The sequence below is a fragment of the Nymphalis io genome, chromosome 3 (genome assembly GCF_905147045.1).
Source record: "Nymphalis io chromosome 3, ilAglIoxx1.1, whole genome shotgun sequence".
In the NCBI taxonomy this organism is placed as follows: domain Eukaryota; kingdom Metazoa; phylum Arthropoda; class Insecta; order Lepidoptera; family Nymphalidae; genus Nymphalis; species Nymphalis io.
Window position 1 is genome coordinate 11157291 of NC_065890.1, and position 26642 is coordinate 11183932.

At 33.0% G+C, this 26642-nt stretch overlaps 3 protein-coding genes across 3 annotated transcripts; all 3 read right to left on the reverse strand.

The window, feature by feature from the left end:
- Positions 1–588: 588 nt before the first annotated feature.
- On the reverse strand, positions 589–7025 carry LOC126781034 (transmembrane 9 superfamily member 2). Its single transcript, XM_050505799.1, has 9 exons — positions 6711–7025; positions 5994–6389; positions 4111–4266; positions 3233–3571; positions 3067–3159; positions 2784–2989; positions 2329–2488; positions 1580–1741; positions 589–1127 (listed from the first exon to the last, which is right to left on the reverse strand). The coding sequence occupies exons 1-9, from the start codon at positions 6834–6836 to the stop codon at positions 786–788; spliced, it is 1980 nt and encodes a 659-aa protein (XP_050361756.1). The 5' UTR covers positions 6837–7025; the 3' UTR covers positions 589–785.
- A 1531-nt stretch (positions 7026–8556) lies between these two features.
- Positions 8557–12806, reverse strand: LOC126781038 (venom serine carboxypeptidase-like). Its single transcript, XM_050505805.1, has 9 exons — positions 12636–12806; positions 11885–12140; positions 11370–11544; positions 11035–11147; positions 10678–10845; positions 10309–10476; positions 9581–9840; positions 9225–9353; positions 8557–8850 (listed from the first exon to the last, which is right to left on the reverse strand). The coding sequence occupies exons 1-9, from the start codon at positions 12662–12664 to the stop codon at positions 8661–8663; spliced, it is 1488 nt and encodes a 495-aa protein (XP_050361762.1). The 5' UTR covers positions 12665–12806; the 3' UTR covers positions 8557–8660.
- A 2812-nt stretch (positions 12807–15618) lies between these two features.
- On the reverse strand, positions 15619–26271 carry LOC126781036 (venom serine carboxypeptidase-like). Its single transcript, XM_050505802.1, has 8 exons — positions 26060–26271; positions 23904–24229; positions 23196–23308; positions 22479–22649; positions 21616–21783; positions 20803–21068; positions 18584–18715; positions 15619–18290 (listed from the first exon to the last, which is right to left on the reverse strand). The coding sequence occupies exons 1-8, from the start codon at positions 26089–26091 to the stop codon at positions 17933–17935; spliced, it is 1566 nt and encodes a 521-aa protein (XP_050361759.1). The 5' UTR covers positions 26092–26271; the 3' UTR covers positions 15619–17932.
- Between the last annotated feature and the right edge of the window lie 371 nt (positions 26272–26642).

The following is a 26642-nucleotide window of genomic DNA, read 5'->3' on the forward strand; positions in this document are numbered from 1 at the left end:
CCTTTTTTAGAATATAGTAACCAGTATTAACATGTCAAATTTTACTATTGTTTTATTTTGTAAACCACATTTAAGTCCAATTTTCTATATTGTTTTTGTTAAGTACCTACAATGAAAAACCTATTTCCAATAGTTTGTATAGTGAAATAATCATTGTGCATCATATTTAGCACAATTATCTCGTATTTTATTTACAATGGAACTAAATACGTATCCCAACGAGAATTTAAATATACTTTTGACGATTGGCTTCGATTAAAATGTAGTTTACAATGATGTTTATTTTTTTTTTCTAACTAACAAAAACCTATAGCCTTTAATTTGCTATAAATAATATAACTTTATCATGAATAATTATAATAAATTTCCCGTTAGGATTCTATAATCTAAGCATAAAACTAAAATAAATGGACATTAAAACGATTGTATGACTACCAGTTTTTATACGATAGAAATTTTTATACAAATCACATTGTGTACAGCAGTCTCTCCAACTGTCATGGCAATACTAAGTTTAAAACCATGACAACTAACATTTTAACTTTTGTCATAGACAAATATTTATATATTTAAAAAAAAATAAACAAATCATCTCCTCGTTTTATTACATTTATTTAGTGCTGCCTGCCTCATTCAAAAAGTAATTAATATAAAGTAGTTTTATTAAAACGCCGTTCATGTGGCGCGACGTATGAATTATAAAAATGCCATCTAAACAAACATTCTCCGCAAACATCACCGCTGTACCAACGTAATCGTTCTTATACTAAATCACTAAAAAACATTTAATCGACTTTGACTACACTGTATATTTTCCTCACAAACCAGAAGCAGGCCATAAAACCGATCGTTCCCGTCAGTAAGAAGAACAAAAAGACCATTATGAAAGTGTAGCCAAAATAGAGGAAGGTCGAAGCGGCGTCGTCGATGTTCAATTTGGTCACGAAGTAATGGCAGCAGTAAATGAACAGGTAGCCGGCGGTCGAGCCCGAACTGAGGAAGGCGCGCCACCACCAGTGGTAATCCTCAGCGCACAGGTGGAAATAGCAGAGCAGGATCGTGGTCTCGGAGCACGTGATCACCAGGATCACAAACACGAGGAACAGGAAACCGAACATGTAGTACATCTGCAATGTTACATAATTATGAAGAAACATTTTTGACCGATTTTAACTTTTATAATACATATTTATAATGTTTTAAGAAAAATAAATGCAAAATATGGTAATAAAAATATTGTACATTTAAATGTATTTAGAACATACTTTAATTTGAATAACCTAATTGCAATTCAAACATCCCAAAAAGAGTTATAATAATTCCAATTTCGCTTGATTGAAATGTTACACTCAAAGGTCAGTAATTACTTGTTCATGCTTTATATAAAAAAGGACATAAAATTCACACTTGCCATGTCATAGTGTTAACTTAAAACTTAAAGTATATAATGTTATCATATAAGTATTAAATATTTAACCATCTCCGAAATGTTGTATGAGTGTTATATATATATTAATATTTATAGTAATAATATTTATAATAATAATACGTCGACAACAAAGCAGCAGTGCTGCAGTACCTGGCTGGACCAGAGCGAGTTGAGGATGAAGAACAACTGTATGAAGATGCAACCGAAGGGCAGCACTCCGCCCATGACGATGCCGGGCACGGGTTGCGTGTACAGCGACTGCTCGGGGATCTGCCGCGGGATCTGGTTCGTGCGCACGGGGTGCTCCAGGATCTGCGCAACAGCGGGCATAGTTTATACAATTTATTCAAATTATATAAAATATTAAATGATAAATATTTCGAATCACAAGCGAAAAAACTTCAAATAACGTATCACATAAAAGTTAGTGTAAATTCTTGATTGCATATTTTACAATATTAAGAAGATAAATAACATTGAGAAACCCTGGTAGAGTAGATTTTTCAAAGTATCTTTTAAATAATCAATTTACATTTAGTTGAATGAAATATCAAAATAGATACATAAGCACAGTGCATACAGGCTTAAAAAGTAATAAATACTAAAGTTTTGCATTGCAATAACGTTATAAGCGCCAAACGAGTGAATGTATGCCGTATTCATTCACTCGTTCACATATATCTTAATAAATATCATATGAGCAATTTTTGTATATGTATTATAGAAACTGCTCCAACGATTTTTTAATTAAGTAACATTATGCTATAAGTTTGCTTTTTACGATTTTTTCACAAAAAGAAGTCAAGCAAAACTCGGTCACCTCACCATACTAGACATATACATATGTATGTTAAAACAAAATAAAGCTATTTGTAAAAAATACATAGCAAATAACATACCCTCTTCCTAAATCCGAAGTAAGCTCCGATAAACGTTAGTGGTACCGACACGCCGAACCAGAGCGCTAGCAGAGCCACCAGGGTAGAGAATGGTACCGCAGCTGAAGAGCCTTTGCCCCACAGCACCAGATTCATTATGAAGAACAGCGAGAACACGACTCTAGAATACAAAATAAATAAATTGATAAAATGTTTCGACCACTTCAATTGGGACCCATAACGGATCTGGATGTGGCAGAAGACTATATTTCTGGTGCATCTATAAAGTTTTAAGTATTTACTTTGTATAAAAAAAGCTAAGCTAGCTTGCCTAGCTGGTTAGCACCCAGCCAAGATATGATATAATAGGTGGATTTTCTGTTTCAAAAGAATGCGAATTTAGATCCACGCACGACTGTGTTTTCACGTGCTCATTGCCTACAAAAGACGTGGGATGGGATGCAGCTGGCACTCACCCCGGACAGACCATGGAGGTGAGCAGGATGTTGCTCTTCCAGCGTCGGCCACCGAAGCTCTTGTAGACGCGCGCGCTGACGTACCCGGCGGCGGCGCCGAGCAGCACCCACGCCACCAGCGCGCACGTCATCAGCGCGCCGCGGTTGGCCGGCGACAGGAAGCCCAGGCACGCGAAGGCCAGCGTCACCAGCGTCATCCCGAACACCTGCAATACAACACGTCACGTTAGTGATGCGAACGAGTCGTTCTGTCGATTTTATTTTTCTTATGAAGTCAGCCTACCTGCGAGCCAGATCCAAGGAACACGGCCAGTAGCATGCCGCGCCGGGGCGGCCGGAACACGTCTCCGTGCACAAGTTTCCAACCAAACTCCTCCTGAAGTAATAAAATTCACGATGAAATTATGGAAAAACAGAACAAATTCGACTATTTGTCAATTGAAATATACCTGGGCGTCTTCTCCGCACTCCATTTGATTGTATCTGGCGATATCTTTGTGTAGGGTCCTCAACAAAATCATCGCCACCATGCCGCTGAGGAACAGTACTATCACGAGTGAGTTCAAAATCGAAAACCACTGGATATTCGTCTGGGGCATGGATTCTAGAATGTAGTCCCATCTCGACGACCATTTGATCGTATTGTTCTTGATGTACGTTACGCGATAGGAGTACGTAATGCTGAACGTTTCGCTACTGGTGAGTGTGTTCGGTATTTCAAGAGGACTATTGCGGACGTTGCAGTCGGGGTTATCTGCGTTACGATGTTTAATGCTAGCTGGTTTCACCTGAATATATTAAGAAATAAAAGCTTTATTTAGCAAACTAACGGTATTCGAAAAATATTTATTCCTTGTAAATAAATGAGATTGGAGTTATAATTGTAAATTTCATTACGTCCTTATAGCTAAATAAATAATCTCTCATTAGAGAAAACATTTTAAAAGTCAGGCTTAGGATCAAAATACATTTGTCTTAGTGCAGCGTGAGCAATTTTTACCATTAATCAATTAACAAAATTGCATACATTAAAATAAACAAACACGACTGTTACGATCATGAAAATACTATATAATATTATTTAACTCGTATGCGCGAGAGTGAGCACTCTTTCGCCTATTGTAAACCTTAACCTAAAGTACTGCGCGTGGGAAACCTGTGCGTACCTGTACTGAGCACATTCGTCAGATATTATGCCCATTAATTGTGAATCCTTTTGTTATGATCTACTAAAGGCCACGGCAGTGCAAATCCGATTATTTAAAAAATCTAAATGTTAACCACACGAAGTAGCATTTTTTATTAAACAAGAAATTACACAGCTTACCTTAGCCGATATGATTCGTCCACCATTGTCTCCAAAACCAACACCCCACTCTTCTTCACCTCCACTGTGGTAAGTGATCTCAAGATCCACATGATTAAACAAGTAGTACGTGCCGAAGGGGCTTGATGCCGTATTCACTATGGGTGTGCATGTATCCTAAAATTATTATTATACAATAAAATGTTGTCAATCATTTACGAAAAAGTCGAGATGGCCCAGTGGTAAGAACGCGTGAATCTTAACCGATGAACGTGGGTTCAAACCCGGGCAAGCACCTCTGAATTTTCGTGTGCTTAATTTCTGTTTATAATTCATCTCGTGCTTTTCGGTGAAGGAAAACATCGTGAGGAAACCTGCATGTGTCTAATTTCATCGAAATTCTGCCACATGTGTATTCCACCAACCCGCATTGGAGCAGCGTGGTGGAATAAGCTCCAAACCTTCTCCTCAAAAGGGAGAGGAGGCCTTAGCCTAGCAGTGGGACATTTACAGGCTGTTACAATCATTTACATTATTTTTATATCTCAATATTCTTTATTACTTCTATTTCTTAAATACTAGCTATCCTTCCTGACTTATTTTAAATATCTCGTTTTATTTCCAAAAGAAAAATAATAACAAATATTTTTAGTGGAAACTTTGTTGGTTTATGTCCTGGAATTAATTGATTTATTTAATGCAATACTATACTGTTTGTTTTCTTAATAAAAAGTAAAATACACTACTACTTCGAATTTCAAAGTGTAAAAGGCAATATTTAGCTGCTCTAAAATAGTATAGAATTGTACCGTATCAATCAGATCAGTAATAATTACTTGAAACCAGAAACAACAATTAAACGAACAAAACTCCTCCTACAGTATAATACTACATTAGTATGAAATTATCATTCATTGTTTTTTATGCTCCTCTATATAAGTCCATGAATTAAGTTATTGACATTTGCACAAAATAGGTAAGTAAAATAAAATAATAGCTTGTACCCTGAATAATTATCTCATACATAATTGATAAACGATGTACTGTAGCAACGATAACATCTGTTTTATACTAGTATCAAAGTTTCATAAATATCATACTAATATTTTAAGAGGTAATTTAGTATGTTCTATTAGTATATAGTACCAGGATGGAAAAAGTCTTTATAGCATATAACGTCAAATGTTCAGATATAAAAATGATTGGTCTAACAATAAGATTAAAGACCTGTGTTGTGCTTTAATATAAATTACCAAAGGGTCAGATAGATAATATGCTTAGGGAGCTGATGAGTAAAATTTCCATATAATTTTACCATTTTTTAATAGAGATAATTGTGTCATAAGAAACATTAGGGACCACATCTACCACTGTAGTGCTTGAATTTGAATTTAATTTTATATACTTGACCTTCCATTACATTATTGAATGAATTTTTGACAGGAAGTAAATAATATAATAACTAATAATAAATATTTAAATACTAAATTAATAATTAGGAATATTGGTTTTGTTATATTTAATGTATTTGTGACTGTGATCGCAAATCTTTGGTGATTGAATTTACTCTCGTTACAAATAATTGAGTACAAACCAACAAAGATTTGATATTAAAAACATTAAACAATATTAGTATGTGCTCAAATTATTGACATGACATGTTTACTGTAGATAAAAATTATTCTTTTGCAGAGATGTGGAATCAATCACATTTTACGGTCAAATGTATTGCTGTATGGATTCATACAGTCATTTTAAAATATTAGTAATAAAGATTAATGTATATATATATTGGTTTCAGATTTTAAAGAATTTAATATTTAAAGTTTGGCAATTCACACATAATATATATTTATAATAATATATAGTATTGATTTAAGATAGAATAATAACATAAGGCTCACCAAATCTTTCCTGACTTGACAACCCATGGGGAATCCAGTGCTGCAATATGTTTTCCCTCCATCACTCACAAGGTAACACCAAGTAACGGGCATGTTGTCTAGAATCCAATGGTGTTGATAGTAAAGTGCCATTCCCATTTTAAGTAGGTTCAACTTCTTAATTGATTCAGGGTCGCTGCCTTTGTAGACTTTAGTACACACTGCCTTACAGGTCTCATCATGGAGAAAGTTCAACTTGTACGGACTTGGTCTTATTCTTTCACCAAAAACTACTTGACCAAGGTTCTCGACCGGTGATTGAGTCTCATCAGACAGACAGAAATCAAAGTGATGATATTCAAATGGTATTACTGATTCTTCTGTATTCAACCTGTTTACATATAGTGGAATCTCATTCTGCAAATAAAATATGAATACTTAATATTGTCTATTTGTTTATGATTTAATTATATATGCATGACTTATAACATATTACATATTATAATGACATCATTGTGATTTAAATTATTATGTTAAATATGACAATTGAAAATGAAAATTGTATGTTTACAATATTTAAGAGAAATTGCATGTACCAATTGGAATAATGTAATCGAGATAAGAAACTAATGAAGTATTAATTAATTACAATAAACGTGGTCTAGAGTGGAGTTTAGTCAAATAAAGATAATTATGTTGCTGCTGTTGATAATATTGAGAAGTCCGGTCTATACTTACTTTACAAGATTTGCCATTGTCTTCACCAGCTTTACAATAGTTTACAGGAGCTAATCCTGGTAAATAAAAAGCTCTTATAGGTGTCAACAGCAGAAAAGCGCAAATCACATACGAGATTAGAGACATTGTGTGTTGTAACTCAGTCTATAAGTATAATTTTCTATGCGAAAACTATCATAAATTATTCACATATAAAAATGGAAAACACATAATCATGTACCACCAATCACACAAACAAATGCCGGAAAATACACCCGGTTTTTCTTAAGAAATTAGCATTAAGCCTACCCCGTCGCTGTCGCACTTATATCGAAAACGTCACCACTCTAGCACTCACCACAGGTTGACAGATTAAAACAAATATATTCTTCAAAAATCAACAGATAACTAATGACATTAACCGTACCAGTAATCATTTTAATAATTGAAATTTATATATGTGGTAAACTATCCAAATATTGGCACTTCGAGACCATAATTTGAAACAAAATATTTTTTGTGTAACCTTTATATTTATTTATTATTATTCTTAAAACGCTCTTTATAGTTAAATTTCCTTATACGATCTTTTGTGTGCAATAAAAAAAAATACAATACCAACAAAACTGCTACTCAAATAGTGTTACCCTACAATACTACCCTACCTACCTTAACATATTAAAATGTATATGTAAAAAACATATCTATAAATATGTACCCAAAAAATATATATAAATATTTGATTTAAATTTTAGTAAGATTAATTATTGGTATAACAAGAATAAAAAAGTAACAGGCCGTAAGCGCCCCACATCTGTGAAACAACATCTTTAAAAGGTTTGGATACACATGCGACAGAATTGAAATTTATGTGACAAAATTTAACTTCGTTTTCTCACGATATTTTTCTTTAAAGCTTAGCAAGAGTTAAATTATAAGCACATAAAAATAAGCCGAACAACTGAGTGTGTTGGCTCATATTTTAACCCGCAATTTTTGTTTAAGATAAACTTGTTCTATCCGCTAGGCTCTAATTATTTACTATTATCATAATTAGTCGAAATACTCACACACGACGACGAAATTATTAGATTTTTCTTTTATCTTAACGATTAAAATTTTAGCTAATCGTACCTAATGATATATCTTTAAGAAGAGCTTTATACATTTTGTATTTTTTTATTTCTACCTAATTTTTCGTTATTGAATCATTGTGTACTAATCATTTATTTTTAGGTGAAATATTCAATAATGGTGTTGGTTAGCCTACATTATGGAAAGAGTACATTAGATTCGCATTCAGCATACACACCAATTAAAGCAAACTCATCGAGAAAATTCTCGCTGGCCGTCTCATTCGACACCACAACATGGTTGGACCGACTCTTTTAAAATTATAATTGGAACAGGTTCAGAGCTGGTCAATCGACTATAATATGAATCTTGCCTAAGGCGGTGTAAGGGGGAAGTAATCCTAGTGATTTCAATAGATGTGGAATATGGGCAATGGACGACGGTACCAACATCAAGTGGGCTACGGTGTTCCACAGTGGCTAATGCTTGGCCCAATTCTGGGTACGGCATTTTATATATTGTAACAAAAAATTCGAATTCTTAAATTCTTTTAATTAAAATTAGCGGAGCTATTAAATTCAACTCTTAGCTTAATGACATTAGCTGATTAAGCTCAGGGCCATCAACTAGTTTATTTAGTGTTCAGGTGAAAAGCTGTAGAATCAATGTCAAAACCCCTCCAGACATTTATCAGCTATTTTTTAAATGATATTTATAATATATCTTAGTAAAATAATAACAATAGGTTCTCTGAATGAGAAAATTACTTAAATATTTTATTATGAAAGTCACATTCTAAAAAGGAGTATTTACAAGCAAAGTGTTAAATCAAAGACATTAACTTAAATACATTAAAAATAATAGTCGTTTGCAGGAGATTTCTTTTAACAGATTTTTCTAGAAAGGTAGCCGATGACTTCGCAAGTTTTTTTCTACGTCTACTAGAATTCCAGTATCTTCGGTAAGTGAGATACCACGGGCGAAGGCTGAGATGAGGCCGAGAGCTGCGGCGGGCTTGTCGGCAGGCACCATATGTCCGGCTCCACGGATCATCACCTCTGTCAGGTTACCGGCGTTTTTGAAATAACTGATAATAAATAAATTATACTTAAATTAAAGCGCAATAACAAGTACCTAAATAAACTATAAATTGATTAACCAAACTAACAATCGACTGATAACTCGATATTATCGAATATTAAATTCAAAAGATATAAACTAAAAATTGTACTATTTTTTTTTCATACAAAATAATGAACCAACTTAATTGTAAGCCCCGAACAGGTAAAGATAATTAAATAAACAAGTTATCTTTAATTACGTATACGATTGTACGCGTGCTCATAAGCAATTCCAACATCTAGCCGCTAGACAAACTCGTTGGTCTCGTGTTTTCGCAAACACTTGTGCACTACGCCAGTAGAACATTATAAATATATTTTTGATATATTTCTTCCTTACCCAACTAAGTGTCCGTCGTGGTACCATGGTCGACGCTTAGCTGTTCTGAATTCTGACGTTCCCGAAAATGACAATGCATCATAAGTGTTTACTGATGGATGGTAGGCTACAATGATGTCCAAATGGCCACTATAAAACACCAATAAAGCTTTTAAGCTAAGATAGTAAAATATATATTTACTAATTTATTTCAAAACGAATGGAATAGATGATATATTTTATTTTGTAATTTTTTGTTTATATCAGAAAGGCTATCTGCCAACAGATGAGCAAATTGGCCATCTGATGGTAAATTATAACCGAACATACAAACTTCATTTAGGTACAATAGTAGTGGTATTATATGCATCACTTACTTATAAAGCATAACTTTGTAGTTTTCCAGCAGTTCCTCGACCCAATGCTTGGCACTGGCCATAAAGTCAGGAACGAGTTTCCTATACACGACTCCAATAGACGTAAAATTGGTATTTCCTACGTGCAAAGCCCGTCTAACTTCATCTTTTTGAATGTAGTCGAGGTAAGAACCATTCAAGCTTATGTCATCTTGAAGATAATTATACAAATTACTTAACTTCGATTCCGAAAGGAATAGCTGTAGGAGATAGTTGTAGTACTGAAAATATAAAGACAAAATGGTTAGTGATTGTTTTTTTTTAGGAAATTGTATACTTTACATATATCACTACTTATAGCCAGCAAGCCTATGCGTTAGTTCAGGTCATAAGCTATCTCTATTCCAAAATTTAAACCAATCAATTCAGTAGTTTTTGCATGAAAAAGTCACAGATCCATCCATCCATTCTCTCAAACTTTCGCATTTATAATATTAGTAGGTTTGAAGTCGGTAATAAAAGAAAAGCGCCGAATTAGCTTTTCGCGTAAAGGTTTGATTAGCTTTTCCGTTACGTTATTAATTAATAATGATAATAATATTTTAAAAATAAATTTAAATAATAACTATTGTTATTTGAAATTTGAACACGAATACTAATTATAATAATTTTTCCACAGTTAATTTATTATTTTAATCCAATCGTATAGTGTACTGTGCAATTTATAAAAAATATAATAATATACGTACAGCATACGCTTTTAACATTTCACCAGAATTAATAAACTGCACCACAGCAGTTTCCAGCTGGATCATAAAATTGGCTACTTTGTCGTCCACGAGACCAGCTTCTCGCACAAAATAACTATATCTCTGCAGAGATAATGGATCGATGAAACCATTTCCTATAGCGAGACCCTGTAATAAAGAGGACAAGGAATATGAAATCATAAGATATAGGTAATATATTTTTGTGCACATCTAAAGGACACTTGGCTTTTGAATGATATGAATTTCCCTAACTTTTATTCGGTAATTTTCGATGGTAACGTAAATTTAAAGTTACGTATTAATATTCAAAAAGTTAAGGGACTAGATATTATGAAGGTCTAATCATACTTGCAAATTAATTGGCTCATCATGGTCCTTATTCCAAAGTATTTGGACGCCAAGTGATGGTATGTGTTTTCCAGCGTACGACTCTCCCGCGACAGTTAGAGGCGCTTTACGTAGTTCCGGGAACATCGTCAGGAATTGTTGTAAGGCAATGTACAGGTTCTCGCCGATCTTAAATAAAATAAACATTAGATATATACCTACATTATTTAATGCTCTATTCAAATAAGTTACCTACATTTTTCATCATCACCATTACATTAAAACTAAGTAATAACATTTTAATTTGTCAATTAACCTCATTAAAGTATTTTTTTAAATATGTTTTTTTTTTCATAATAATTTAAATTTCGTTCTTACTGTTGTCTGATTTGTTGCGAAACCGCGATCATCATCAGTGAAACTAAAACCAGTACCAACAGGATTGTCGATGAATAGAAGGGAATGGTTCTTGCCCCATGAATATTTTATTTCTGTAAATAAAAATAAATATTTATTCAGTTAATAGTTCGCATATAGAGTAATAGTTCGAATATAAATTACAAACTTTACAGTATGATAATTTGAATCTTTAACATACTGTTTTCATAGTTTGTTTAGTGCCATAACAAATTAATTCGATTCATTTTTATAAGTAAAGTGTGTGACAAATCAGCAAGTGTTAACGATATTCTTTTGAATTGAATGTTTACTACCTTCTATTTGGTTGTCATCTGTGATAACAAAGGGTCCTATTTCAGTAAATAGGCCATATAGCGACGATGCTCCTGGACCACCTTGAAGCCAAATAATCCATGGAGTTTCCTCAACTGACTTCTCTGCCACAGGAAAATACCAGAACCAGAGGTTTGCATTGTATTCTTTGTTTACCTGTAAAAATACATTGAATCGTATGTATTCTATTAAAACTTTAAAATTAAATTATCCTATTAGAATTTTATGTATAGGATTAAGGATAGGAATTTTATCTTCTTCTATATTTAATATTGAAAAATAAAAGATGTTATTATGACGCCTTGAACGATTTCGGCTACGGGCCACCGTAGTTCAAGGGAAACTGTCCATCTGCGCAGGACATATTATTGTAACGGCAAATCCGACTCGACCATAAAGAGTTCTAAATTACATATACATTTCATTTAAGGTAAAATTACTAATAATTTAAGAAATAAATAACTAATAAAAAAAAAAAAAAACATTTTAAACTTACAGTCAAATAACCTGCGTAGCTGTCCATACCGGGAAGCAAATATGTTGGCTCTACATAAGCGGCGCGTCTTGCTTCTTCGAGTTTTTTCTCTTCTATCAAAGGAGTCAGGAGAACGGGTTCACCAGCATCGTAAGCTGCCCGGCCTCGACCAGGACGGTATGCTCTTTCCATGAATTCCACTATAGGTTCCGGTGCCTCCCCGGGTGGTAATTCTGGCAGGGAATATTGATCCAAACCGAAACCATAGCTTACACATCTAAAAAAGTAATAGTTATTTCTAACTAGCTAACTCGTTGCAAAATGAAATCTATTTAGGAATTACCTAAATTAATGAAATTGCTTAAATATTATATGTATAATATTATTTTTGAAAATAAATATCATATAAAATTGTTTAGAGTTATTTCTGTCTAAATTAAATATAAACCAATTCAAATTTATCATAAAAAATATATAAATGAATAAAATAGAAACCTACTTTAGGTTTTGATATTTGGAACGTTAAATTCCTAATCGAATTTCATTAATAAATAATTTAATTTCAGCATCGGTGCGGCACCGGCGCGTATCTTAAACAAATTTCAACGATAACACGAATTCAAATTAATTTTGTCTTGCAGTTTATTTTTGATTTTAATTTATCAAAAAGATGCAACACAACTATCCAAATCCTACACGAACATAAAAATGTATCCATCCTATTTCGTATACAAAACTGACACTTGACCCTACGAAAAAAAATAGTACTTACATTGTAAAGATCAGCAAGTTGAGAAGCATGATTGCTTAATCTAGAGATGACTAACTTGTGTTCCTCCTGGGGGATGGCGTCGGAATGGAACCGTAGTACTCGCGACAGGAACCTTGTATACCCGGCGTCTTTCGCTCTATACTTGTGCCTTGAACTTGGATTTATCTCGATCTCCTGTACAGCGTGTCCAACGAAACTTGTTTACGCATTATTTTATTCGTTATTCTAATTTAAACGTAATATTCTAAGTGGTTTCCTTATATTTAATTACAGTACGCAAAAAAGTATACTTATTTTACTAATCGCTTGTGATTTTCTTTAAAGGTTGAATCAGTTTATTTTTATGCTTTTATTACGTACAACTACAAATGACGATAAAATATAATTATATTTTACTTAACTGTTGTTATTATCTTTATGAGGTGTAATCTTGATTATACATAAGTAGATACGTTTTGTGAATTAAGCATACATATTTGTTTTATTAATCATTCAATACCATTATTATTTATAAATCTTAGTAAAAATTATAAATCTCATATATTAATTATTACGAATTTGAAATAATTATATTAATCCGTATGTATCGAAAATATAAATCAAGATGAATCCTCGCAAACATGAACACACTGTATAAAGCGATCGAACAGGTATGGGGTACCAATGACCTGATTAGCATAAAACGGCTCCCACGCTCCCGACATTTGCGATAGATTCTTGCACGCTCTTAAAATGTGATTTGCTCTATATTTAGGATGTTGATAGTAAAACAAACATCGATGCGTTACACTTGCTACGTGCATGTTTTTATAATTGCCTGTAATCGGCCGCGAGTTAGTGCTCGGACTGCTCGGCCCGTAACGAGATATTCCCACGCTTAGTGTTTTTTTCTGACCATAAATTTACATTCAAATAGTGTTTCCGAGATATCGGCGATCATCTCGACGATAGTAGGCACGGATGACGGTTCTATACTAATGTTTTTCATTACTCAACAGCATCTTCCATGTACCTGATTAATTCGTATCGAATAGAAAAATTAATATGATAAAATATATTAAACTTTTGATTTTTTATTTTGAAGTATCTATCTAGTATTTGCTTACTTAGTAATATGTACCTCACATAATTAAATCTTTCAATAATAAAAACCTACTACTAATATGTTGCTCTTATTAATAGTGCACTTATGTATAAAATAATTATTTAGTATATATTTTTGTATTATTTGCTTTGTGCAAGCTCGTCTGGGTAGGTACCACCCACTCATCAGATATTCTACCGCAAAACAGCAATACTTGATATTGTTGTGTTCCGGTTTGAAGGGTGAGTGAGCCAGTGTAATTACAGGCACAAGGGACATAAAATCTTAGTTCCCAAGGTTGGTGGCGCATTGGCTATAAGCGATGGTTGACATTTCTTACAATGCCAATGTCTAAGGGCGTTTGGTGACCACTTACCATCAGGTGGCCCATATGCTCGTCCACCTTCCTATTCTATAAAAAAAAATATATATATATAATTAGCGCTCTCGATACGTCTTGTACGCATCTTTCTGTGGGATTGTCTGGAAGAGATTACATTGTTGAGTAGGCACTTCGCATGGTTTTTTCGATTCATATTGTCATACTGAATAAGCTTTCTTTATGTATATTTTTCCTTATTTATATTTATTATTATTAAGTTAGTAAAGCGATATTGACAAAAAAAGGTTTGGTTCAAATTGATATTATTTAAATTTTAACACACCAAAATATACAAAACCTTTTCAATCTTTAAAAGACGTTTTACGGGAAACCATCATCGGAACCACAATCATCGAATGTCATACATCCATCCATACATGTATAACATACGTGAGATATCAGCTCTGCAACTTAAAAAACACGATTTCCTTAAAACTGTCGTCAACGTAAATGCTTTTTTATCGGGTTCTCTTGAGCTTTATATTATTAGAATATATAGGTACGAGTATATTGTCGGAATGTTGTACCTAATTAACGTAAATAAGTGTATAAGTATTTCTGACTAATGAGTTTTATTAGGATAATAATTGTTTTATGAACAAAATTCGTGTCTACGAATAATTTTTATCTCGTTTATTAGAAGTAATTATCTACACATAGAAAAAGATCACCATATTTTTTGCTTTAATTGCTCAAACGTCAACTATTAACAAGATATGATAAAAATGTTTAAGTGAATGGTTTGTAGATAAACGTGTATCAATAAAAATGTAAATCGTTTCACTTGCGAAAATATCCAGTAAAATATAATACTAATAGTATAAAGAGATGTTTTGTTTGTTTTGTCATGTTGCAGGATTTAATTGTATGCTACGGTAGCATGCGAAAGCGATCCCGTGGTGCTCCTCGTTAAGACGGAAAGGGTAACGCTGGTTTTTTAGTGGGTATTCCGATGGTCGGGGCGCACTTGGCGCCTTGGACACCGGCGAGCCCCACATACCCCCCCACTGTTCCCGTGGGGGAAACGCGTAATGCGTTTTTCCAGCGTTAAAAAAAAATAAAATAAAGAAGGATTTAATTGTATGTAAATCAACCAACACTCGGTAGTATCTACCGGGAAGAACCGGTAAGAAACTTCAATTTAAACTTGGTATGGGTTATGTCATAACGAGATAATGGAGGGGCCATTTCGTACAGAAGAAGGCTACCGTAGGGGTTTTAGTGAATTGGAATACCGGAAAACCCGGATCCCGACCCCACGGTACGGGTTTTTAAGGTTTTCACTGCGTAAAAAAAGGTATCTTAAAAATTATTTAAATTATCTTAAAAAATTCAATCATTAAACAAAATATTTCAAACAGTCAACCCATGTAATTCTGTTTTTAATCGTTTTGCAGACTAACAAAAATAAAATAACGACATTAATCTTGAGATTCATGTCAATTATATCGTGGAATAGGATAATATAAAAAATGGTGAAGAAATAAAACATTTAATATAATTTTAAATTATTTATTTTCTATAAAGCATTGTGTAAAATCATTTAAACCTTTTATTTTACAAAAAAAGGTTAAAAAAACAATGGATTTTTTTTACATTAACATTATTACAAACAATTATATAAAAATATAAAATTACAAAAGTCTTAATTTTAAGTTTCGTTCGTTATAAATTATGATATGTCGTCAAGCGCGTAGACATGAGTGTTTGTGAAGATTTACAATTGTTATGTGTTCTTTGTTGAAAAACATTTTAGCATTTTATATAGCCTGTATATGTAAATAGGGTAAAACATCCCCTCCATTTAAGGAGAAGATTTGCTCGGTGAATACACATGTGACAGGATTTCACGAGCACGAGATTAATTAACATTAAAAAATGACAATAAAGACAACTATTTATATAAATACTTTCAAATATAAATAATATTTTTTTAAAACATTTAAATATAATTCTTAATAAATATTACGAAAATATAAAGATTTATTATTATCATATATATAAAATTACAATTTCAAACAATGTAGGTACTTCAACTGTTATTCAAATATGATTTTTAAAGAAGGCTAGGATTTTTAAAAGTGCACAAGGCAGAGTGCACTTACATAATACGATGGACGGCAATCCGACTAGAGAAACAGTCGAAGGACCAACGGCTTTGTAAAAAAAAAATATTATTATTTATTATCATTACTTAAGCAATTAGTTTAGAACCAAATCGTTTAGTGAAGAAATATTTGCGGATTGATAAATTGTGTTCGCACTTAAATCTCATAATTATTATTACATTAATGGAAACTAAAAAAGAAAAAATAGATGATTCTTCAACGACTTAATAGTGTCGTATTATTTTTAATTTTAGTCCAATAAATGAAAAAAAACGCTTTGCCCGTGTTTGTTTCTATAAAATTGCGGCTTCATTATAAAAACTATGTAGGTACCTAATTAGTTTTCGTTGAATTACAAATTACGCAGTATATTTATAAATAGACAAATATTAAATTCTTATATATAAAAAGTTTAATATTAATAGAATTATCAAAAGTTGTAAATTATATTTCCTGTATTTTATTTTGATTAATGAAAATTTTGAGTAAATCGACTATTTATAAAGGTGCTTTTTATATGAGGTGAACTATTTTATTGCCGTGATCAAAGTAAAATTCCATGTTAAGTGCAACGTATAGAACATATAGAAATGTAACGTTTTTTTTTTTCTTTTTTTTTTTTTTTTTTTTTTTTTTCTGTTTTAAATTATTTTTAATACTTTATTCATATATCTTAATAAATTGTTAAATAACTTGTTATCGTTAGGTTCACTCCATGTTTGTTTGTTTGTATAAGTGGAAACTTTGTTGGCTTAAGTGAAATTTATTTTGTTACTAAATTTTATGTATTATATTATGCTGTATGTTTCCCAAATAAATAAAATAAAATAAAAAAAAATAAAAAAATAAAATGAAACGATTCTGATACAACGTTTTATGTCTATGTACTGTGTTGTACTTTTTAGTGCCTTGTACTGTTCTTATTTATTTATTAGATAATCCAACGAATTGTATTATATATAAAATTATTGCATAACATAATTTTATTTCACTCGTGAATGAAGCCAATAGCCAATTTAATAGACAGGAATTAAAATTAGTTTAATTAAAACTTAAAGTAATAGTTATTCAGAGGTGAGAATCATGCGTTTGTGATTATATTATGATTAATATTGTTATCGCTACTAAATATAATCAAAAATGGTTACAATATAAAAGTGCTTGTAAAAATACAATTTATATTTTTAATTCGAAGAATTACTTAATACAACACGTGCGACTTGATTAGACACCTCGCTGGAATACGAGACCCTTCCCGCTCTGCTTCGCGCGCTCAGTACCGATGGCATATTAGTTGATACTAAAGTCCTGGTTTCAAGCTCCGGTTTAGGCCATTCAAAGGTTATTGGGTTTTTCTTTCGATAAATTCTCAGTAGCAGCCCGGAGTCTAAAAATTGTCAATCGTACACTCCCGTGCCTCGAAAGCACGTAAAGCCGTTGGTCCTGCGCCTGAATTCTTTCCGGTCGTGTAGGCCGGGCAGTCCCATCGGATTATGAGAGTGGGAGAATACAGAATGCCGGTTTGCATAAACACTCGTGCACTATAATACGTACCGCGAATTTCTCTTCCGAATGACTGCCGTGGCCGAAATCGGTCAGGAAGACGCCATCACCGTTGCATATATTAAGTCATAGCCGTTGCATATATTACGTCATCAGAACGAGGAGCCTAGTAAAGTCGTATGGGTCGAATTTATCGTTTGTCAGTCTCGCTGTGACGACATCACGTCATCGTCAGTATACCTTCATTCAGAGGCGAGTAATAGAATTCGTTCTGTCTCTTCCACCTCACAAACACCACCAACCCCGCAGCTGCCCCTATCACCAACAACACGTTAACGACCACACTGGCGATCAAACCAATTTTAAACTCCGAGTTTTCATAGTGACCGAGGTCGGTATATTCTTCGTAAATCGGGATATCATCGTAGTTAATTTTGTAGGTTGGCGGCATGGGCAAGTTCCGGTTGAGAATGAAGCTAGAGATGAGTGACTTTGCTTGCAATGGCTTGTCCATTGGAACTAAGTGACCCGCACCGTTGACTTGTACTTCGGTGAACCCGCCTCCTGACTTTACGTACCTGGAAATATTTTTATTATTTTATAAGGCACACAAACAATTAATTAGAGCCATAAATACATGCGGATTCACTTATTCTGTGCGAATACATCGCTTACAGTTTGTACTACACTGAACATTTTAGTACAAATAACATATAAAGTAAATGATAAGTATAAAGTGAATTTTTGGGATAGATAACGTGTAAAAAACTCAATCAATAATGAAATAGTCATTAATAATATGAAATTACAGAAAATACTCTCAATAGTGAGAAAATAGGAGAAATTAATTTCTATAGACAGTTAATAGTACCCAGCTACAGTCCCGTTGAACCACCACGGCGTCCGGGGGGCGTCGAGGAACTCCCCCCGGCGGCTCCAGCGCCAGCGCCGCCGGCGAGCCTCCGCCGACAGCACGCACGGCGTCGTGAGGTCCAGCTGCCCACTGCTCGTTAACAACTTAACTTGAAGTAAAACCTTTTAATTGGTTTAGATATGTACAGTACATAATAATAATATCCTGGGACATTTCCTTTGTTTAATTAACTTCTTTACCGTGTCTATAAATATAGTAGTAAAATATTATTGATTTAAATTTTAATTGATTAAGTAGAAGAAGGTTCTCAATTTGAATCGATTTTTATTTTATGTTTGTACGCCGATCATTCCGTGATTAGTGGACAGTTTTGAATCATTCAAATTTATTTTTGAAAGATTATAATGAGCTCTAAAATTAGACGTATATGAACAAAACCGAATAAAGTCAAGTACTTGTTTTTACTAGACCATCAGGCTTGGAAGGCATCGACTCCAAAGTGAGAATTAAAGAGTTATTGCAACATTTTTACGTAGTCAGTTTTGTTTCTTGGTATTTTTTTGACTAAATGTGATTAAATTGCTGATGAGAGCTTTATAATGGTTTTTAGCTTTCCTCTAGATCCTGTGCAACGTGGCGAATGGATATCTGTTATAATAGTACTTCAACGATCCGAAGATTTCTTTTAGCCGACCCAACGAAGCGTTGTATGTTCAAAGCATTTTTTAGAAAGTGATAAATATGTAACTATATTTTGATTTTGATGATTGTACTTTGATTGTAATTATTTATTTACATTATGTCTATATTTATCTTAGTTTCATTGATTATTAATGTCCTTCCCTATTAATAATAAATTATGTTTATAACACAAAACACACCTTTGACTTAATTACAAAAAATAATTGCATTTCAAATTTAAGTATGAAAATAAATATATTAAACAGTTCGGCTCCATTCAGTCCTTGTGCTAGCGTCGAGCCTACCTCGTAAAATTTTATTACCTTTTTTACCGTTTTTTAAATTCTACTTTAAGTTAACCGCGTAAGGTTGAATTTCTAATGTATGTACCAGCTATTGTCGGTCGAAATATGTGTGTGCAAATATGTGTATGAGTTGTGAGTACAACTTTAAGTGATGATCTTAAGATTGAATTTGCATTAATGTGTTTTTGTTTCAACTACAACTACATCGAGGCTGTTATAAAAACAGCTTCACGAAAACTCGGAGTTCTGAACAAGGTGCGGCGCTTTTTCACGCCACAACAACTGTGCCTGCTGTACAAAACACAGGTACGGTCTTGCGTGGAATATTGCTCGCACCTTTGGGATGGCTCCGCTAAGTACCTACTCGAGGCCTTGGACCGGTTGCAGCGACGTGCCGTACGCATTATTGGCGACGTAAAGGTCACAAACACCGTTGAACCTTTACAATTGCGTCGTGAGATAGCAGCACTGAGCGCTTTCTATCGACTGTATCACGGCGAGTGCTCTGAGGAATTATTCTCTCTAATTCCTGCTTCCCCCTTCCTTCTTAAGTCCACGCGAGCTGGTTCTCGATGTCACCGCCTAACTGTGACATCAATTCCATCGCGAACAAAGAAATTTGGCAACTCCTTTCTTTGTCGCACTTCCAAAAAATGGAACTCCTTACCAGCTCACGTGTTCCCCTCCTCTTACAACCCGGGTTCCTTCAAACGAGGCGTGAAGAGGCATCTTACGGGCAGCAAGGCGAAGGCGGCTAGTGCAGAACGTTTTTCCCGTCTGTACTGGCCGTCGTCGCGTTTGGACTCTACTACCACTTACCATCAGGTGGAGTAGAGTCATTTGCCCTCCCGGCGAATATAAAAAAAAAATACATAAACACATTAAGGGACAGTTTTAAAATGATTTTTGTACGGGACTGTGTATCCGTGCTAAGCGGGTCTTACTTGAGGTGCGGTGCGGGGAAGCGCGACGGAAGATAACGTCCATCTCGTAGTGAACAGATAGAACGATGCCATTTCATCGAGAAACTTCTCGAGAACTTTCCACGTAAATAAATAAAAACTTTAAAAAAATATGGATCTCTTTTCTAACAACGGAAACGAAGAAAACCATACGTAATTTCATCATCTATTTAACTTTTCACGGAAAAATACTATGACTTTTGTGTATACACAGAAAGGCTTCTGTGTATACACACCAATTTCTAATATGATCACAACATGATCTTACCAATATATTAAGACTCTGTAGTGTTCCAGCAGTTCTTCGACTTTCGAAGACACGGACGCTAAGAAATCCTTTCTGAGATATTTCTGCACATCATTGTTGCTAAAGTTGAACGTTTTGTTACCGACGTGGATTTTATCCCGGATGGAATCTTGCGTTATATACGGGATAAAGTCTTTAACGTGTGCGATGGCGTGGTCCTTCAGCAAATTGTAGGTTTCGTCTTTGGAAGCGATGTCTTGTAACTTGTCCAAAACACGGTTGCGTAGCTGAAATCGTTACTTTTATATTTAATCGATTTTACTTCATTTTGTTAATTAATCAATCAATGATAATTAATATATTTACGGTAAAGAAACATTGTTTCACAATGTTTTGCTACGTGTAAATTCAAATATATATTTTAGGTTCACAACAGTAAAACTCTGCATGCAAATGGTTTTGACACATTTCTACAGCGAGCATTGCAACAGACCAGTTTTTGAGGTGTCGCAATGTTATGCATGGATAACATGATGCGTTTAACTCGAAAACCCCTGAATCTGCTCTTTCGACTGTTGGCTTAATTCCACGATGTAATCTAGGTTTATCCCAAACGTCAATAAAGCCCTTATATCTGCTTCCTTTTTAAGGTCATAGCTCAAGGTTATCGCTCAAAGTTCAATCTTTTGAGCACGATTAGGTAAACCTCATGTAAGCGCACAAGCTTTTACATATATTAGTAAGGTGTTAAGAGAATTCGATTTTGTTATTTATATCAGAATTTTAGGTATTTGAAACAATCATAATATTTGCACACGTGTGTATGTCACTCACATCGGACGCAGCGAGAGCGTCTTCGTCCTGAATGGCTTTGTTGAATTGATCCTGGAGTGATTTCGCTGCTAACGCTCCCTGAGAGTCGACCAGGCCCCAGTTATAGAACACCCGGGTGTAGTCCACTATACTTTGCCGGTCTAAGATTGGGTTCCCCATTATAATGCCCTGAAATATATTTTTTACGATATTAATCATGGAAAAGGGATATTCAAAAGTTACTATAAGAGCCTACTTGAAGCACATTTCGTTTTTTTTTATAAAGCAGTGAATCACAGACATTGACATTCAACACTAACATATAAGAATTTCGCTAATAAGAAATCGAGAGTGAGTTTTATATTTCGTTTTAAAAATGTTTAACAGGTTTGAGGCTAGACAAGACGTTTTGTTACCAATAAGGGTATAATCCAAATATTAATTATATCTTCTATAGTCTATTCAATAAAATTGCCAGCTGAAACCGCTAAAGTTCATTCGAATTGCATGAGCAGAAAAGGTTAGTAAGCGTGGACATTGAATTATATTACACCAGGCTACATTCAGGTAACATTAGTATCACAAATGTTACTCTTAATTACACGTAGATAGTAACAGGCCTTTTAATTAATGAACGAAAATGCTGAATGAACTAAGAATGAAAGTATCTTGAAGTAACAAAGTAACTAAATATTTGGAGCGGACGCTTGAATACATATCGTGCATTCCTTGATAAATAACTGAAGTAAAAAAGTAACGGTTCATGAATAATATTATACTGACGTGATAGATTTGCCCAACAGTGGGACTGATTATTGGATAACTTAAAAAATGTATTATTTATAATAATCATTGTCGAATCGTGTATATAAATCATCAGGTACCTTTAAATTGATGCTGTTATCAGAAGTCTTCGTACCTTCCAATATCTTATCGGCAAGACCGGGCGCGTACCGGCCGGCGTACGACTCGCCCGCTACGTAGAGCGGGGACGGCCCCAACTCGGGGTACGCTACCACGAGCTGTTTTACAGCCCGATACAAGTTCTCTGAATACTGTTAACAAAAGACCAAAAAATGTAATGTTAACCGAGTTGTTGTGCTACACTTACAACTAAAATTATGTAAACTATAATTATAAAAAAGGATATAGAATCCTTTTTTTAAAAATGAAGTGCTAAACATCTTAATATGTCACTAAACGACATTCACTGTATGAAAAATAGATAGTTTTAATGATAGTGCGGTTGAATACATTCGGACGCTCTGAATTTAGAATTAAATAAGGCAAGTATTGTTATACTACAATTCAATTAGAGTTAGACAGTCTAAATATCCCCTAGCGTAATAGGAGTCACTTTTGGGGACAGAGTCAAAAGTCGTCACGCGTGAAACAGCTCGGATTATAACACTACTCTTGTTTGTCAAAATATTTTGTTTGTCTATTGAAACTTGTTTGTTAAACAATCTCTCTTCAAAAATTAATTATTTTCATTTGCTCTTTGCTAAGCATATAAGACTTAAGGTAAAAACTTCGCAAGATATTTGAATATTTTCTTTTTGGAATAAATATACAAATTAAGGCAATAGACAAAGTTTTACCGTGTCCATGTTTACAGAATAACCTTCTTGACTGTCAGTGAAACTAAAACCGGCTCCCACAGGGTTGTCTATGAACACCATTGAGAAATCTTTACACCATGAAGTTTCTCTCACTGGAAATAAATATAACATATTTAATTTTTTTTTTAATATTTTAGAATCTTAAGAAAAAAATTTAAGGAAAAATTAAGTAATTGAAGAGGGAAAATGCTTGTAAAACTCAGCACATTGAAATTTGCAGTTCATTCAGTAGCACTCTTTTGTGTCAACTTAAATGTTAAACATAGAAATATTACGCTCAATAAACTTGAAGTGGATTTTAACTCTCATTAAAATAAGTTTTATTATTATAATATTATATTTTTCCACCAACCCACATTGGAGCAGCGTGGTGAAATAAGCTCCAAACCTTCTCCACAAAAAATGAGAGAAGACCTTAGCCCAGCAGTGTGACATTCACAGGCTGTTACTATTTTTTTTTAATTTTCGTAATAATATTCTCTCAGTGACTCGCATCAGTCCAATTTTTAATAAGTTGATAGTTTTTAATGAGTTATAGAGATGAATTTCTTTAATCATTCACATTTTTAATGAGGTTTTAAAAACTTCTCATTACCAGGTCTAATTTTATACATAACCCATTCTGTTATTTTAAAGAAATTATTGTTTTATTATATGTATAATAAATTTGGCAAAAAAAATACATACATTTCAATTGGTCATCGATATATTCAAATGGTCCCATTTCGGAAAAAAGTCCCACAAGGCTGGTGGAACCAGGCCCACCTTGTAGCCAAATGATCCATTCTTTGTTTGATTCTTCCTTATTAGGTGAGGGAAAGTACCAAAAGAATAAATTCGAATTATATCTTTCATCAACAGTAAGGAAGCCGGAATAACTGGTCACATTGAGAAAGTATTCTGGATCAACTCGGGATAAAAGTCTCACTTCTTTTGTTTTATTCTGGTTTATAAATGGAGTCAAAAACAAGGCTGACGGTGAGGCATGTGTTGTTACGGCTATTGTTGTTATTCTGAAACAATTTTCAATCAATGTTATACTGCTTTTCTTTTATAAATACATACTTATAGATATTTACACCCAGACTCAGGACAAACAGACATGTTCATGCACACAAATGTCTGTCCTGGGTGGGAATCGAACCCATGACCTTTGGCGTGAAAGGCAAGTATCTACCAACCACGCCAACCGGCTCATAAATAATAATAATAATAATATTGTAACAGTAACAGCCTGTTAATGTCCCACTGCTGGGCTAAGGTCTCCTCTCCATTTTGAGGAGAAGGTTTGGAGCTTATTCCATCAAGCTGCTCTAATGCGGGTTGGTAGAATACACATGTGGCAGAATTTCAATGAAATTAGACACATGCAGATTTCCTCACGATGTTTTCCTTCACTGTCAAGCACGAGATGAATTATAAACACAAAATAACCACATGAATATTCAGTAGTGCTTGCCCGGGTTTGAACCTACAATCATCGGTTAAGATTCACGCGTTCTTACCACTGGGCCATCTCGGCTTTTTTTTTGTGTATTGTAAATATTATTAATAAAAGTAAGTCCTTAATATAAATTTATCCCATCAGAGTACAAGCTCATTACACATCCTTAGAAAATTGTAAAAGCAAATAAGCAATTCTGCTTTGTGTTTCAAAAGATATCTTAAACACCATAAAATCAGACTTACAGTAAAGAACAATAACAAGTACTGAATCACAATAAAAACAAACTATTATTTAACTTTTATATTTACTATTTATGAGGCAGCATAGAAAAAACTATTTTTGTTTTATTAACTATATATATCTACCCATTATGTTATATCTTATTTAATGCTTTGTCATATTATATACTAATCATCTGTACCAATTAGACATGGGTATGATTTTTCTTAGAACAACAGTCAACTGAAGAACATACATCCAAAGATGACAATTTACAGTTTTACTTTTATGCCATTATATTTTTCCAAAAAACTCTCAGATATATATATATATACATATATGCTTAAGAGTAGTATAAAAATATAGTATATAATGACAATTAAATTATTATAATTTTCCAGTCATCAAGTACAAAAGGCATGGTGAGCCATATTTTATAAATAAAAAGACCATTTAAGTTTTATGTTAATTCTATTTTATGTTTTCTATGAATGAATGACTTTGTTTTTCTATTAACATATAACAAAAGCTTTCTATATTTTATTCATTCATTTTATTTAACATACATTATAAAGGCAAATAAGAACATAGTTTTATTTAAAATATAACCTTTCAAGTGGTTTTTGAGTTTTAAATGATCTTTACTTATTCTTTTTTAGTATAGATATCTCTAACATCCCATTTCTTACATGCTTGTCAAAATATGATTCAATACATAGCATTGTGAAATCATTCATTGTTTTACAACATTAACCCTTTTAATTATGTCGATTTTAATAATAAAAGAAAGGAATAATGTTGTGCTACATATTATAAACATTAGGTGGAATATATTGTGAGTTATTTATTGTGTCACAGACACAAAACAGATTTTTCTTTGTTTTGGAGTTTGAATTTAAAAATTATGATTAAAATAAAATAATAAATACATTTTTCATAAAAAAAAGTCTGTAGTAGAATCATTTTTTTTAATTCTTGGACGAAAACAATAATTAGATATAAGTTTAAAGTAATTTATTATTAATTTTATCTTGGTATTAAATAAAAATAAACGTTTTTGTTTACACATGAAAAATGTAAACATCATATCTTAGTCGTAAATTTATTGTGTGCATCTTAATTAATTAAAATTGACAAGGTTACAATTTCAAGTAATGTTATATTTTGCTTAACTTACGTAAAAAAAATCCAGAAACTGTTTAAAAACATTGTACTCGATAATAATAAAATCTCGACATCCGGATTACAACTTGTCCAATATCCAATCAATAATCAATTTTATTGCAGAAAATTAAACTAATACTAACTTAGAAATTCACATTCACAGTATATAATAAAATACTACCAAAATTATTACAATTGACAAGTCTAGTTAGTCTGTATTGTTTATAACTTCTGATTTGTTTAGTAAAGTTTCTGTCAAGTTATGATTGCAAAAAAATATCGCAAAACTGTCACTTTGACACGTAGACAGAGAAACTCTCTGTCTACGGGTTCCAAAAACAATAGGGTTGACACCTTATTCGATGTCCGTAATATTGGGCTATATTACGTAAAATATAAGACTGTCGTCTAATCATACAAAATATATAAATAGCTATAAAAATAATTATGATTATATACAAAATAACGTAAATATATTTGTTTAAGAAAAAAAAATTAAAATATATAATAAAGACATTATACTAAAGATAATATAATAAAGAAAGATATATATAATAAGGAAAGGAATTAAAATTAAGGAAAAGAAAGAAACAAGA